Source organism: Coregonus clupeaformis, chromosome 11 (genome assembly GCF_020615455.1).
Source record: "Coregonus clupeaformis isolate EN_2021a chromosome 11, ASM2061545v1, whole genome shotgun sequence".
Taxonomy (NCBI): Eukaryota; Metazoa; Chordata; class Actinopteri; order Salmoniformes; family Salmonidae; genus Coregonus; species Coregonus clupeaformis.
In genome coordinates, this window is record NC_059202.1 from 36,492,079 (window position 1) to 36,506,488 (window position 14,410).

At 45.0% G+C, this 14,410-nt stretch overlaps 1 protein-coding gene across 3 annotated transcripts; it reads left to right on the forward strand.

Annotated features, from left to right (window-relative positions):
• Positions 1 to 161: 161 nt before the first annotated feature.
• Positions 162 to 8,120, forward strand: LOC121576488 (mediator of RNA polymerase II transcription subunit 16-like). 3 transcript variants are annotated; one of them, XM_041889660.2, is made up of 16 exons: positions 162 to 262; positions 711 to 888; positions 1,103 to 1,210; positions 1,371 to 1,540; positions 2,004 to 2,285; positions 2,515 to 2,664; positions 2,812 to 2,917; positions 3,171 to 3,326; positions 4,159 to 4,379; positions 4,789 to 4,995; positions 5,536 to 5,746; positions 6,029 to 6,162; positions 6,448 to 6,640; positions 6,878 to 7,094; positions 7,362 to 7,445; positions 7,723 to 8,120. In XM_041889660.2, exons 2-16 carry the CDS (start codon positions 750 to 752, stop codon positions 7,847 to 7,849), a joined length of 2,505 nt encoding a protein of 834 aa, XP_041745594.2. In that variant the 5' UTR covers positions 162 to 262; positions 711 to 749; the 3' UTR covers positions 7,850 to 8,120. The 3 variants fall into 3 exon arrangements, with proteins under 3 accessions (XP_041745594.2, XP_041745595.2, XP_041745593.2); XM_041889661.2 differs by having other exon boundaries at positions 1,106 to 1,210; XM_041889659.2 differs by having other exon boundaries at positions 186 to 262; positions 622 to 888.
• Positions 8,121 to 14,410: the final 6,290 nt, after the last annotated feature.

Here is a 14,410-nt window from a genome sequence, read left to right on the forward strand (position 1 = left end):
CGATTTCCGCGAGCGCCCTCTGTAGATGGAACGTCCATACACATTTTTATAAAGAGATCATACAAAAAGTAATATCCAAATAGTGAAAATAATATGCTAGATTAAACTTGTTATTCATTTTCGATGAAATTACACTCTACCAAATACATTTACAACGTTGTTTTATAAAATAATAAGGCTGCAGGCAACTGAAAATACTTCTAAATTCGCGTCAGGGGTCCTACCGCAATATCTTTTTTTGTAACATTTTGTAGGATGTATGGTAAGGAGTAAATTTATTTCTTTAACGTTAGAGATTTAAAATCTCACCTACCATCTCTATAAATAAGAAATGTAGCTAGATTATTAGAAGTTCGTCTGATGTAGTTCCTTCATGATTTGGGTCTAACGTACTACATTACCATATTGCTAGCTAGCTAACTTGCTAGCTCTATAAGCCAGCTAATTGAAGTAGGAGATACTGCATTTTAGCTAGCTATATGCATATAACAGATGTATACAGATAACTACGTTAACTAACATAAGTGACGATGTTAGCTCGAAGAAGACGACTATTGCAAAGAAGTAGATGCAAGTAAATTTGACATAGAATTATGTGTGTCTTGTTTGTGATTGATATAGCTGCAAAGTGTAGCCCCGAGACGCCGTGCAAAGTGCAATCAAGTACATGAAGATTGCAGATTGAACATACATTTCTCTGATTGTACAAGGACACTTACTCAACCAGTGAAAAAGCATATGGTTGAGTGATGGAGGTGGCCTATGTTTGTGAGTGGGAGAAGAGACCCAAGAGCAACCACTATCCTTCCATCCCACTGGTGTGTGCCTGGTCCTGCAGGAACCTCGTTGCCTTCACCACAGACCAAAAAATTGAGGAAGACGAGAAAGGTACACAAATGTGCTTGGTACTGATCTTGTGACCGTTTTGATGTTGTGTGTAGCAAGAGCACAGTAGGAATGTGAAATCGAACAAATCGCATTGCCAGTATCAGGTTTTCATATGTAACTCAATGTAATTCATTTTGCATATGTAACTCAATGCCTCGTGACTTGATTAGCAGAACATGCACTGCAGTAATCACAGTGATTTGCTTTATTTCAGAAGTCAGTCATATGGTCCACATCATTGACACAGAGCACCCATGGGATGTGTACTCCATTAACTCTGGACATGGCGAGGTCATATCCTGTCTGGAGTGGGACCAATCAGGTGGGTCAACATAGTAGCAATACCAAAACCACCACCCTTAAAGGTACAACTGCCCTATCAGTCCAGATATACTGATGTGGAACTCAATACAATGCCAAGAAGTGTCCCTAGTGTATTGAGTTAACATGTTGTGTGTGTGCATGACTGCGTTCATTCGTAGGTTCCAGGTTGCTGTCTGCTGATGGAGATGGGCAGATCAAGTGCTGGGCGATGGCAGATCACCTGGTGAACAGCTGGGAGAGTTCACTAGGGAGTGCAGAGGACGGAGACCCCATCATAGCTCTGTCCTGGCTGCACAATGGAGTCAAGCTGGCTCTGCATGTGGAGATGGTAATGGACCACCAGCCTGTTCTCATATTCACACAGTCTACCAGCTCTTCTCAACTGTCTGTGTGGACCTTATGATTTATTACCTTGTCAGTATAAGTTTAAAGCTCTTTTTTTATTTTACATTTGAGTCATTTAGCAGACGCTGTTATCGAGAGCGACTTACAGGAGCAACTAGGGTTACGTGCCTTGCTCAAGGGCACATCAACAGAATGTTAACCTAGTCGGCTCAGGGATTCGAACCAGCAACCTTTCGGTTACTGGCCCAACGCTCTTAACCTCTAGTCTAGGCTACCTCTTGAGATATGAGATATGCTGTACACTGGCTGTGGAGCACTGCACATAACAGCATTTAACAACCATAAAACAATATATACTGGGACATAGAACTGTCATTTGCCACTTAGTTCATTGAAATATGCCACACCCCACTCTCTCTCTACCTCCTCCAATCTTCCTCCCCCAGTCGGGCTCCACCAACTTCGGTGAGAAGTTCTCGCGGGTCAAGTTCTCGCCGTCGCTCACGCTGTTCGGGGGTAAGCCCATGGAGGGCTGGCTGGCAGTGACTGTGAGCGGCCTGGTCACCGTGTCCCTGCTGAAGCCCAACGGTCAGCTGCTCACAGCCAGCGAGAGCCTGTGTCGCCTGAGGGGCCGCGTGGCCCTGGCCGACATCGCCTTCACCGGCGGGGGTAATATTGTGGTGGCGGCCACGGATGGCAGCAGCTCATCACCTGTGCAGTTCTACAAGGTAGGTATTAGCTAGCGATGATATTACACAATTATATTTGTTATTCTTATTGTTACTGGCTAACACCAGAATGCAAATGCTTTTTATTTTCTTGTAAAGAGGGTTTACCGTCCGATAATATGAAGTTTTACTCCAACATCAGTTATTAAGTACTGCTAGTATCGCAATAATATTATCACTGACTTGTCGTGATGTACAATGTCCATTGTCGTCCCAACTCTACATCAAGGTGTGCGTGAGCGTGGTCAACGAGAAGTGTCGCATCGACACTGAGCTGCTGCCCTCGCTCTTCATGCGCTGCACCATGGACCCGGTCAGGAGGGACAAGTACCCGGCTGTCACACACCTCAAGTTCCTCACCAGGGAGAACTCTGAGCAGGTGAGAGACACACACTGTGAACACGTTGCTTTCCAAGTGTCCTTTATTCTGAATTCTTTCCAGCTTTATCACTTACCAGTATGCCAAATTTGCATTCAAACAGTGTAGTGTGTATGGGACTAAACCGCGATATGAATACTCTTTTAGGTGCTGCTGTGTGCCTCCAGTCAGACGGGCAGCATTGTAGAGTGCTGGTCATTGCGGAAGGAAGGCCTCCCTGTCAATAACATATTCCAACATCGTTCACCAGTAGGTAAGGCAGAGAACGATAAACCAAGGAAGAGCACACTCTAAACCCAATTATAAGTATTATTGTATGTCACTAATAGGGGGCATTTCAATAGTTTTTAAAGTTGTTTCCAATTGTTTGCCACTTTAAAGAACCTTTTAGGCATCCTCCATTTTGTTTTCAGATCAATGCAGTTAAAGGAAAGGAGACCAGTACATGATTCTACAATTGAGATGCCCCATAAAGACACACCCCTTTCCCCTCTCCTTCCCCACAGTGGGCGAGAAACAGCCAATGATCCTGAAATGGCGCATCCTGTCGGCCACCAATGACCTGGACCGCGTGTCGGCCGTGGCTCTGCCCAAGCTGCCCATCTCCATCTCCAACACTGACCTAAAGGTGGCGTCGGACACCAAGTTCTGCCCAGGCCTCGGTATGTGCTGATGCCAAATAACCTGTCATTGCCCCTCCGCATCTACTATTGAGCACTTCAGGTGGCAGCATACACCTTTACAGAATGTTGGTTTGCAGCACTATTAAACATGCCAAAGAAGAAGTAGTTCTATGCTCAAGACACATGGTAGGGAAGTGGTACCTACATGGATGTGTCCCACACAACATAGTGGTAACATGACACATTGATGCATAATGGCAGAGAAAGTGATGAGTGGAATGTCCCTGTCTGTCTGTGTGCTGTGTTGTCCCTGTCTGTGTGCTGTGTTGTCCCTGTCTGTGTGCTGTGTTGTCCCTGTCTGTGTGCTGTGTTGTCTGTGTGCTGTGTTGTCTGTGTGCTGTGTTGTCCCTGTCTGTGTGCTGTGTTGTCCCTGTCTGTGTGCTGTGTTGTCCCTGTCTGTGTGCTGTGTTGTCTGTGTGCTGTGTTGTCCCTGTCTGTGTGCTGTGTTGTCCCTGTCTGTGTGCTGTGTTGTCCCTGTCTGTGTGCTGTGTTGTCCCTGTCTGTGTGCTGTGTTGTCCCTGTCTGTCTGTGTGCTGTGTTGTCCCTGTCTGTGTGCTGTTTTGTCCCTGTCTGTGTGCTGTGTTGTCTGTGTGCTGTGTTGTCCCTGTCTGTGTGCTGTGTTGTCCCTGTCTGTGTGCTGTGTTGTCCCTGTCTGTGTGACGTGTTGTCCCTGTCTGTGTGACGTGTTGTCCCTGTCTGTGTGCTGTGTTGTCCCTGTCTGTGTGCTGCTGGGGTCCATCTCAATGCCTCCCTCTGGAGATCAATAAATTGAATTCAATTGTTTGTGATTCTGTGTGGTGGTCCCTCCCAGGCCTGGCCCTAGCCTTCCACGATGGCAGTATCCAGATCCTCCACCGGCTGTCCCTCCAAACCATGGGCGTGTTCTACGGCTCCTCCTCGGGCTCCTCCCAGCGGCCCGGGGATGAGCCGGCCATCAAGCGGCAGCGCGCCGGCAGCCCAACCGTCCACTTCAAGGCCCTGCAGTTCTCCTGGACCTCACTGGCCCTGGCCGGAGTGGACAACCACGGCAAGGTGAGAGTGCAGCAATGCGTTCAGATCCGTTGACTGTGGAGTGACCTTAAATGTCACACACAGTACGATATCAGCACGTCATCACCCTTTTATGAAGACGGTGAAAAGGCTACCCCGGATTTGATGTTGTAAAGCTTAGATGGCTTACGTTTTTGATAAAGGGAAACATTTCTCATTTTTTACCGTCAATGTCCCTTGAATACACACCCCAGCCATTGGTGTTAAATCTTACAGGAGTCTATGATCTGCAGGCAATAACGTATGAAAAAAGAAAATGTTCCTCTCGTACAACAGCAAGCTGTCCATGTCCTTATTCATGGTTTTTGAATCCATCCCAGGCCATCCCTCAGATAGGAACAATATTTGTATCCATATTTTTACATCTCTCTTTTGGCTCTTCTTCCCTCAGCTGCACATGATCCGCGTTTCTCCGTCCATGGGCCTGATGCTGGACATGAACACACTGCTGCGCCACCTGCTGTTCCTACTGGAGTACTGCATGGTGACTGGCTACGACTGGTGGGACGTGCTGCTCCATGTGCAGCCGAGCATGGTCCATAACCTGGTGGAGAAGCTGCATGAGGAGTACATGAGACAGAACCAAGCCCTGCAGCAGGTATGTGGACCATGAGGAGACAGAACCAAGCCCTGCAGCAGGTAGGTGGACCATGAGGAGACAGAACCAAGCCCTGCAGCAGGTAGGTGGACCATGAGGAGACAGAACCAAGCCCTGCAGCAGGTATGTGGACCATGAGGAGACAGAACCAAGCCCTGCAGCAGGTAGGTGGACCATGAGGAGACAGAACCAAGCCCTGCAGCAGGTAGGTGGACCATGAGGAGACAGAACTAAGCCCTGCAGCAGGTAGGTGGACCATGAGGAGACAGAACCAAGCCCTGCAGCAGGTAGGTGGACCAGGGTCGTGTTCAGTAGGGCACAACATAGCAAAAATGTTTTGCAACAGGAAATTGAATTATACAGTATGTTCTTATTGGACAAATTCGGGTAGTACTTGTCATTTCAATACACAACCCAGGGATCCCCGCTGCATGGCATTCGGTCAGACAGACTGAAATCTGTTGATAACAAATTTGTGACAATGGATGGAGGTGTTTTTGTTTATTTGTTTTTCTAATATCCAGTGTCTGTGTTTGGCAGGTGCTCTCGACACGTATCGTGGCGGTTAAGGCCTCCCTCTGTAAGCTGTCGTCGGCCACGGCAGCGCGAGCCTGCGACTTCCACGCCAAGCTCCTCCTCATCGCCATTAGCTCCACCCTGAAGTCCCTGCTAAGGCCCCACGTCCTCAACACTCCAGACAAGAGCCCCGGGGACAGGCTGGCAGAGATATGCGCCAAAAACACTGACACTGGTAGGAGGACTAGCATCACTACCATTTATACTTGTATAATCAATGAATAGACGGATCCCACTTCTGACACCAATTTCACTTAAAGTGAGGCTGGAAAAAGGAATTCTTGTCAGTTTGAACTGAATGGGATTTGTACATGGTGGCCTATTATTGTTGAACAGACTCTAGGCGAAGGCTGCCTTATTTGCCCCCCTATCAGCTTGCTAGTATCTACAGTGTGTGTCGTTTTATTTCAAGACTTCAGTGATTCTGGTGAAGATTGACCCCCCCCCCTCTCCGTAGATATCGATAAGGTGATGATCAACCTGAAGACAGAGGAGTTTGTGTTAGACGGCCCCCCGCTCCAGTCTCTGCAGCAGCTCATCCAATGGGTGGGAGACTTTGTGCTGTACCTGATGGCCAACCTGCCCAATCAGGTGGGTTCCCAGTACACCACACATTTTGTTTTTGTAGATTCACTCGTACATTTTTATGAATAGCGCTACCAATGTAGGCCTTTCACAACGAGCTACCAATGTAGGCTTCACAACGAGCTGAAAAAGGATGCGTTGTTGCTCCAGAAACACTTTTACACAAGATATGATATTGAAAGAATGTAATGTTCAATCAAATGTAGGGCTGGTGCTAGTATAGAGTGTGTCCATATTAATCTCTGTCCTTCAGTGCTGTCTACCTCTGTATTAACCTGTGTCCTCTCTCAGGGCTCCATCGCGCGTCCAGGCTTTGGGTTCCTGCGCGACGGTTGGTCCCTGGGTATGCTGCGGGAGATGATGGTGATGATCCGCATCTGGGGCCTGCTGAAGCCTGGCTGCCTGCCCATCTACACAGCCACCTCGGACAACCAGGACAGCATGTCGCTGCTCTTCCGCCTGCTCACCAAGCTCTGGCTCTGCTGTAAGGATGAGGAGAACGTGTAGCTGTGGACTATATATTATGTGTCTGTGGGTATGTGGGGTTAAATGTGCCAGAGATACCTTAGGTTATAACAGTGTCGTCTGTCTGTATATCAGTCTACTCAGTCCATTCTGCTGTGTCTCTTTAGACCTTATATCAATCTATCTCCGTGTCTGTACGTGTTCCTATGTGTACCTGGCCTTCACCCACATATCCCCCTCCCAATCCCCCTACCAGCTCGGGATGAGGGCCACCCCCAGGAGCCAGATGAGCCGCTGATAGACGAGTGCTGCCTGCTGCCCAGCCAGCTGCTGGTGCCCAGCATGGACTGGCTGCCCGTCAACGACGGCATCATCTGCAAGCTACAGGGCAAGCACCCGCTGCGGCTTCAGTTTGGCAAACCTTACAGCCTGCCAGGTCTCAACTCCACAGCCCAGGTGGAGGTCTTCTCCAGGTAAGAGTGAGGCCTCAGGAGAGGGCTAGCTGGTATTCAGGGGAAAGGTTGTCTACCACCTGGTAGGCTCTTTAGGGTTAGAATTAGGTGTAGTGCTCTTGGCCGTGGCAGTGAACTACATTTGGCCCACATGGCACACAGTTGTCCTTTTGACATCTGTTTGTGGTAAATGTGCTTCTTCTTAATATTGCTAATATTTCAGTCAAAGCTCAGGTGAAGCCTTCCTGACAGATGCCATTGGTCAATATATTAATTGTGCGTGTCTAGGAGCCCGGGGGTCCAGAGGATGGATAATCTACGTTGTCTCTACATGGGTGTCTGCCCCACAGAGGACAGCAAAGCCTGTACCAGGTCAGAACCCATACCACTTCCTCTATCACCTACTCCCCAACACTTTTCCTTCATTTTTATATCATTCTACCGTTTTACTATTTTGAAGCTTTTCTTTTCCCGGTCTTGCTTTTTCAGTCTGACCATGCCTGTGTTGACATTCACTCTCTCTTTGCCTACCTTTCTTTTGGTGTCTTTCCACCTTCTTTATTTTGCTCTCTTTCTCTTCCTCTCTCTCTCCATCTCTCTCTTCCTCTCTCTCTCCATCTCTCTCTTCCTCTCTCTCTCTCCATCTCAGGTGTGGCTGTGTGACTATGCTCCGCTCGCCCAACAAGACCAACGCCATGAAGCAGTGGGAGCAGCGCTGGATCAAGAACTGCCTTTGCGGAGGCCTCTGGAGAAGGATCCCCTCCACACTGTCATGAGATCTGTCAACGGAGACCACTATCAACGCAAACCCTGACCTCATGTCAGCCTTTGGACAGTAGCCTGCATGACGCTGCTGCCTCTTAGCAGATATCTTTGGAGGACAAGTACTGGATATCCATACGGTTGTGTTTCAAAGATGGCTATTTGGAGAGGCTGTGATCATGGCGTCATTGTTTTCTACCTGTAAATAGGAACCATGTGTTTTTTTTATGTCTCTTTTTATATTCAAACCCGTGTCAAGAAAATAAAGTTTATTTGGGGACCTTATGGTTGAGAGGTGTGGCTTTTCTGTTCGACTCCTATTTGAGATCTGGATGCTTTTGCTCATATTTTCATGTAAATATTGCATTGATGTCAATGGGAGATGTGCGCAATAATTAGCGTTTGGCTCTTGGTGGATGATTTGTGTGTTAGATGTAGTTAGAATGTAGCGCCACTGGGTGGCTCTAGACGTCTTGTGCATAGAGCCTAATCTGGTTTTAGTCTTGTCATGTGCACCAGGGATTAGACGAAGGAACTAGTAATGAGAAGGATTAATTTAAGATGGGTTTTATATCAAAATGATGGGTTTACGTCACACTCCACGAAGAGGTTCCATTTAATAAAAAAGCAGAGATGTTCCAAATGCAAATTATTTTGGTCATCAAAAAGAAAGGAGGACCAAGGCACTCTTCATATAATTCATTAAAATGTATTTATTTGTATGGCATGTTCACTGGAAACAAAGATTAAAAACTCTGACGCGTATCGGCTGCATGGCCTTCGTCAGGGAGTACAAAGATATGATAATACAATGTCCTCTTTTGAACAGCTTTTTCCAATCAACCCTGATTTGAAGAGGGAGTGGTTACAGAATTCATTGGACAACACCTATTAAGCAATACTATACACATTAAAAAGTGAAATACTGTAGATATGTTATCAAAATGCTTCACAAGGCTAGAAGCATCAGAACCCCTAAAAAGGTAGTTCTAACCTTGAATATAATAATAATATGCCATTTAGCAGACGCTTTTATCCAAAGCGACTTACAGTCATGCGTGCATACATGTTTTGTTTTTTTGTGTATGGGTGGTCCCGGGGATCGAACCCACTACCTTGGCGTTACAAGCGCCGTGCTCTACCAGCTGAGCTACAGAGGACCACAATCAACCCTGGGCAAAGTGTTAAGAATAGGAGAGCCATCTATTTTATAGTACACAAGAACACAGCAAAAATGTCTGATGATTGTGTAAGGGTCTTGTCTAAAGGACTGTCGTTTGCCCCCACATACTCAACTAATGAATTCAATACAGAGATCGACCTATTTCGTTTCTACAGGAATCTACATCTGAAGGCCTGGCACAATAAAAACATCTCTCCAACTACAGACACCAGTGTTTCAGGTCAGGCAGTTCTGTGCCCTTAAAAACACCTTTTAAGCCCAACTCAACCTTTTGTCCCATTGTCCAGAATGCCACACTAAATACATTTGCAAAGAAGGTGAATTTTGATGTGGAGAATCTGTTAAGGGTCAAATTTACTCTAACCAAACATGATGTAACCTTTCTAAGACAGAGAGGGATGCAGTTGAATCATCGTCCAAAAATGGATGGATTGTGGTTAAAAAAGCAGACAAAGGTGGGGCTACAGTAGTGTGGAGTAAAGACAAATATGTGACAGAAGCCTATCGTCAATTAGACAATGATGAATTCTACCAATATCTTACCTTCAACCCTACAGAGGACCTAAAAACTGAATTGAAAGGGATCCTCACAGAAGCTAAGGAGAACGGCTACATTTCAGACAATGAGTTGAAATGTATTTTCAATGTCAGTGCGGCTTCTTTTTATCTTCTTCCAAAAGTCCACAAGAATCTTGAAAACCCCCCAGGTAGACCAGTCATTAGTGGTAATGAAGGTCTGACAGAACCCATCTCCAAGTACATTGATTACTTTCTTAAGCCTTTTCTGCCATCACTCCCAGCCTATCTTTAAGATACCACAGATATGTTGAACAAAATTAAGAAATTGAACAATATAGGTACAGCTTCCTTTTTAGTCACCATGGATGTGTAGTCTCTATACACCACCATTGAACATGATCAAGGATTGGCAGCTATGCACTGTTTCTTGAGTACCCGGTCTGAGACCGATGCCTCCCACAGAATTCATTGTCTCACTGACTGAATGGACTCTTATTAATAACATCTTTCAGGACCGTATTTTTAAACAAGTCAAAGGATGTGCCATGGGAGCTCGCTACAGCCCTTCCTATGCTGGTTTGTACTTAGGTAAGGTGCCTTGCAAAAGTATTCATCCCCATTGTCGTTTTTCCTATTTTGTTACATTACAACCTGTAATTGAAATTGATTTTTATTTGGATTTCATGTAATAGACATACACAAAATAGTCAAAATTGGTGAAGTGAAATGAAAAAAATAACTTGTTAAAAAAAAATCTAAAAAATAAGTAACGGAAAAGTGGTGCGTGCATATGTATTCACCCCCTTTGCAATGAAGCCCCTAAAAAAGATCTGGTTCAACCAATTACTACCTTCAGAAGTCACATAATTAGTTAAATAAAGTCCACCTGTGTGCAATCTAAGTCTCACATGATCTCAGTATATATACATCTGTTCTTAAAGGCCCCAGAGTCTGCAACACCACTAAGCAAGGGGCACCACCAAGCAAGCGGCACCATCAAGACCAAGGAGCTCTCCAAACAGGTCAGGGACAAAGTTGTGGAGAAGTAAAGATCAGGGTTGGGTTATAAAAAAATATCAGAAACTTTGAACATCCCACGGAGCACCATTAAATCCATTATAAAAAAATGGAAAGAATATGGCACCACAACAAACCTGCCAAGAGAGGGCCGCCCACCAAAACTCACGAACCAGGCAAGGAGGGCATTAATCAGAGAGGCAACAAAGAGACCAAAGATAACCCTGAAGGAGCTGCAATGCTCCACAGAGGAGATTGGAGTATCTGTCCATTGGACCACTTTAAGCCGCACACTCCACAGAGCTGGGCTTTACGGAAGAGTGGGCAGAAAAAAGCCATTACTTAAAGAAAGCAATTGCCAAAAGGCATGTGGGAGACTCCCCAAACATATGGAAGAAGGTGCTCTGGTCAGTTGAGACTAAAATTGAGCTTTTTGGCCATCAAGGAAAACGCTATGTCTGGCGCAAACCCAACACCTCTCATCACCACGAGAACACCATCCCCACAGTGAAGCATGGTGGCGGCAGCATCATGCTGTGGGGATGTTTTTCATCGGCAGGGACTGGGAAACTGGTCAGAACTGAAGGAATGATGGGTGGCGCTAAATACAGGGAAATTCTTGAGGGAAACCTGTTTCAGTCTTTCAGAGATTTGAGACTGGGATGGAGGTTCACCTTCCAGCTGGACAATGACCCTAAGCATACTGCTAAAGCAACACTTGTGTGTTTTAAGGGGAAACATTTAAATATCGTGGAATGGCCTAGTCATAGCCCAGACCTCAATCCAATTGAGAATCTGTGGTATGACTTAAAGATTGCTGTACACAAGCGGAACCCATTCAATTTGAAGGAGCTGGAGCAGTTTTGCCTTGAAGAATGGGCAAAAATCCCAGTGGCTAGATGTGCCAAGCTTATAGAGACATACCCCAAGAGACTTGCAGCTGTAATTGCTGCAAAATGTGGCTCTACAAAGTATTGACTTTGGGGGGGGTGAATAGTTATGCATGCTCAAGTTTTCTGTTTTTTTGTCTTATTTCTTGTTTGTTTCACAATAAAAAATATGTTGCATCTTCAAAGTGGTAGGCATGTTGTGTAAATCAAATTATACAAACCCTCAAAACATCAATTTTAATTCCAGGTTGTAAGGCAACAAAATAGGAAAAATGCCAAGGGGGGTGAATACTTTCGCAAGCCACTGTAAATGGGAAAATGACTTCATTTTGGATCCTTCTAAAAAACAGTTATTTGACTCGATTATATGGTGGGGACACTATATTGATGATGTTTGCCTGTTCTGGTCTGGCTCAGAAGATGAACTTATTTGCTTCCACCAATACCTTAACAGCATTAACCCTAACATCAAACTAACTATGGAGTACAGCAAGGATAACATTCATTTTTTGGACCATTTTTGGATCAGTAAAAATGACAAAGGCTGTTTGCACACATCAATCTTTAGGAAGCCTACAGATGGGAACATCATTCTGAGGGCAGACATCTTCCACCCCAAAAGGCTAAAAGAGAACATTCCATACGGCCAATTCCAAAGAGCCCGCAGAATTTGCGATCAGGAAACAGACTACAGTGTCAAATCGGGGCTACAGCGCTCAGGTCCTGAAAGATGCAGGTATAAAGGCCGGACGACTTGTCAGAGAGAACTTGGTGCGAAGGGGAGCGCCTTGCGATGCACCAGAGAGAGTGTACTTTGTTACAAAATACAACACTGAAGCAGAGAACATTAAAATAATCATTAAAAAGAATTGGGGAATCATCCAAAGTGAGACGCTACTATACCAAGTCTTTCCTGAGCCACCAGTCATAAGCTTGAAGAGATGTCCTACCCTAAATGACAAATTAGTCCACAGCTATCTTCCTGGTGACTCTCAAAAAATGTGTCTAGACCACAAAAACATGGGCTCTTTTAAATGCAACCAGTGCAACCATTGCAGAAATATTGCACGGAAAAAGTATTTGTTGACACAGCTTCTAAAATTGAGTATTAAGTCAAGCATTTAATTAACTGCAAAACCACTCATGTCTTCTACAGATTGGAATGTCCACAGTGCAAGGTGTTCTACATTGGACGGACAAAGAGATGCCTTCAAGACCGCTTAGCGGAACACAAGTATGCCATACGGGTAGGCAATGAAGACTACCCGATGGCAAGGCACTACAAGTCCTTACACCATGGTAACCCTGCCTCCCTACAAGCTATGGGTATTGATGTTCCGGCCTCAATTAGAAAAGGGGATCGTCTTAAACAGATAAACCAAAGGGAACGTTTTTGGATTTACAAACTACAGGCCACTAAGTACCCTGGTTGAAATGAAGATATGGATTTCTCACCTTTCCTGTAGGCTCATGAGAGGTCTCTTTGCTGTCATCTAGTGGACATTTTGCTCCATTGCCCTCAGCTATGTTTAGACGGTTGTGGTCAATGTTTACTGTGTCCTTGTGTATTATAAAATAGATGGCTCTCCTATTCTTAACACTTTGCCCAGTCATATTCAAGGTTAGAACTACCTTTTTAGGGGTTCTGATGCTTCTAGCTTTGAGATGCATTTTTTACAACATATCTACAATATTTCACTTTTTAATGTGTATAGTATTGCTTACTAGGTGTTGTCCAATGAATTCTGTAACCACTCCCTCTTCAAATCAGGGTTGATTGGAAAAAGCTGTTCAAAAGAGGACATTGTATTATCATATCTTTGTACTCCCTGACGAAGGCCATGCAGCCGATACGCGTCAGAGTTTTTAATCTTTGTTTCCAGTGAACATGCCATACAAATAAATACATTTTAATGAATTATATGAAGAGTGCCTTGGTCCTCCTTTCTTTTTGATGACCAATTTACCCATTTTACCAAAGAGCACCTTCTGTCTACCAGAATCTACTATTGTGTACCTGAGCAGCACCTTCTGTCTACCAGAATCTACTATTGTGTCCCTGAGCAGCACCTTCTGTCTACCAGAATCTACTATTGTGTCCCTGAGCAGCACCTTCTGTCTACCAGAATCTACTAGTATGTCCCTGAGCAGCACCTTCTGTCTACCAGAATCTATTATTGTGTCCCTGAGCAGCAGCTTCTGTCTACCAGAATCTACTATTGTGTCCCTGAGCAGCACCTTCTGTCTACCAGAATCTACTATTATGTCCCTGAGCAGCACCTTCTGTCTACCAGAATCGACTATTGTGTCCCTGAGCAGCAGCTTCTGTCTACCAGAATCTACTATTGTGTCCCTGAGCAGCACCTTCTGTCTACCAGAATCTACTATTATGTCCCTGAGCAGCACCTTCTGTCTACCAGAATCTACTATTGTGTCCCTGAGCAGCACCTTCTGTCTACCAGAATCTACTATTGTGTACCTGAGCAGCACCTTCTGTCTAGCAGAATCTACTATTGTGTCCCTGAGCAGCGCTTCCCTTCCTTCTTTTTTTCTACAGATTATTTTTATGTGAAGTCATATCTCAGTCCCTGAAATAGCTGGAGTGAAATTGACTGTCTAGTCTGGCCGTCCTCGAACGATAGTCTAGCCAAAACTGGGTGAAGTGTCAGTATTTATTTAATTTACCACAAGATTCGATTTCAAGGCATGGTTTTTTACTTGAATCTATATCATTTTATGTCCGTCTCCAATCCTGTATCCTCCCTGAGGCAACCAAGACAAGTGACATTAGATTGATGTAGCCAGGAATGTCTCAGTCAACCAATTCTACCAGAGAGAATCGTCTGTTTCTTTCCCAAGAGTATAAAGGCAAAGCAATTAGCACTCAAATCAATATTTCCTTGAAATCACTGTATTACATAATATAAGCAGATCAGCTTGGTTCACCCCATAAAACTAGAAAGATA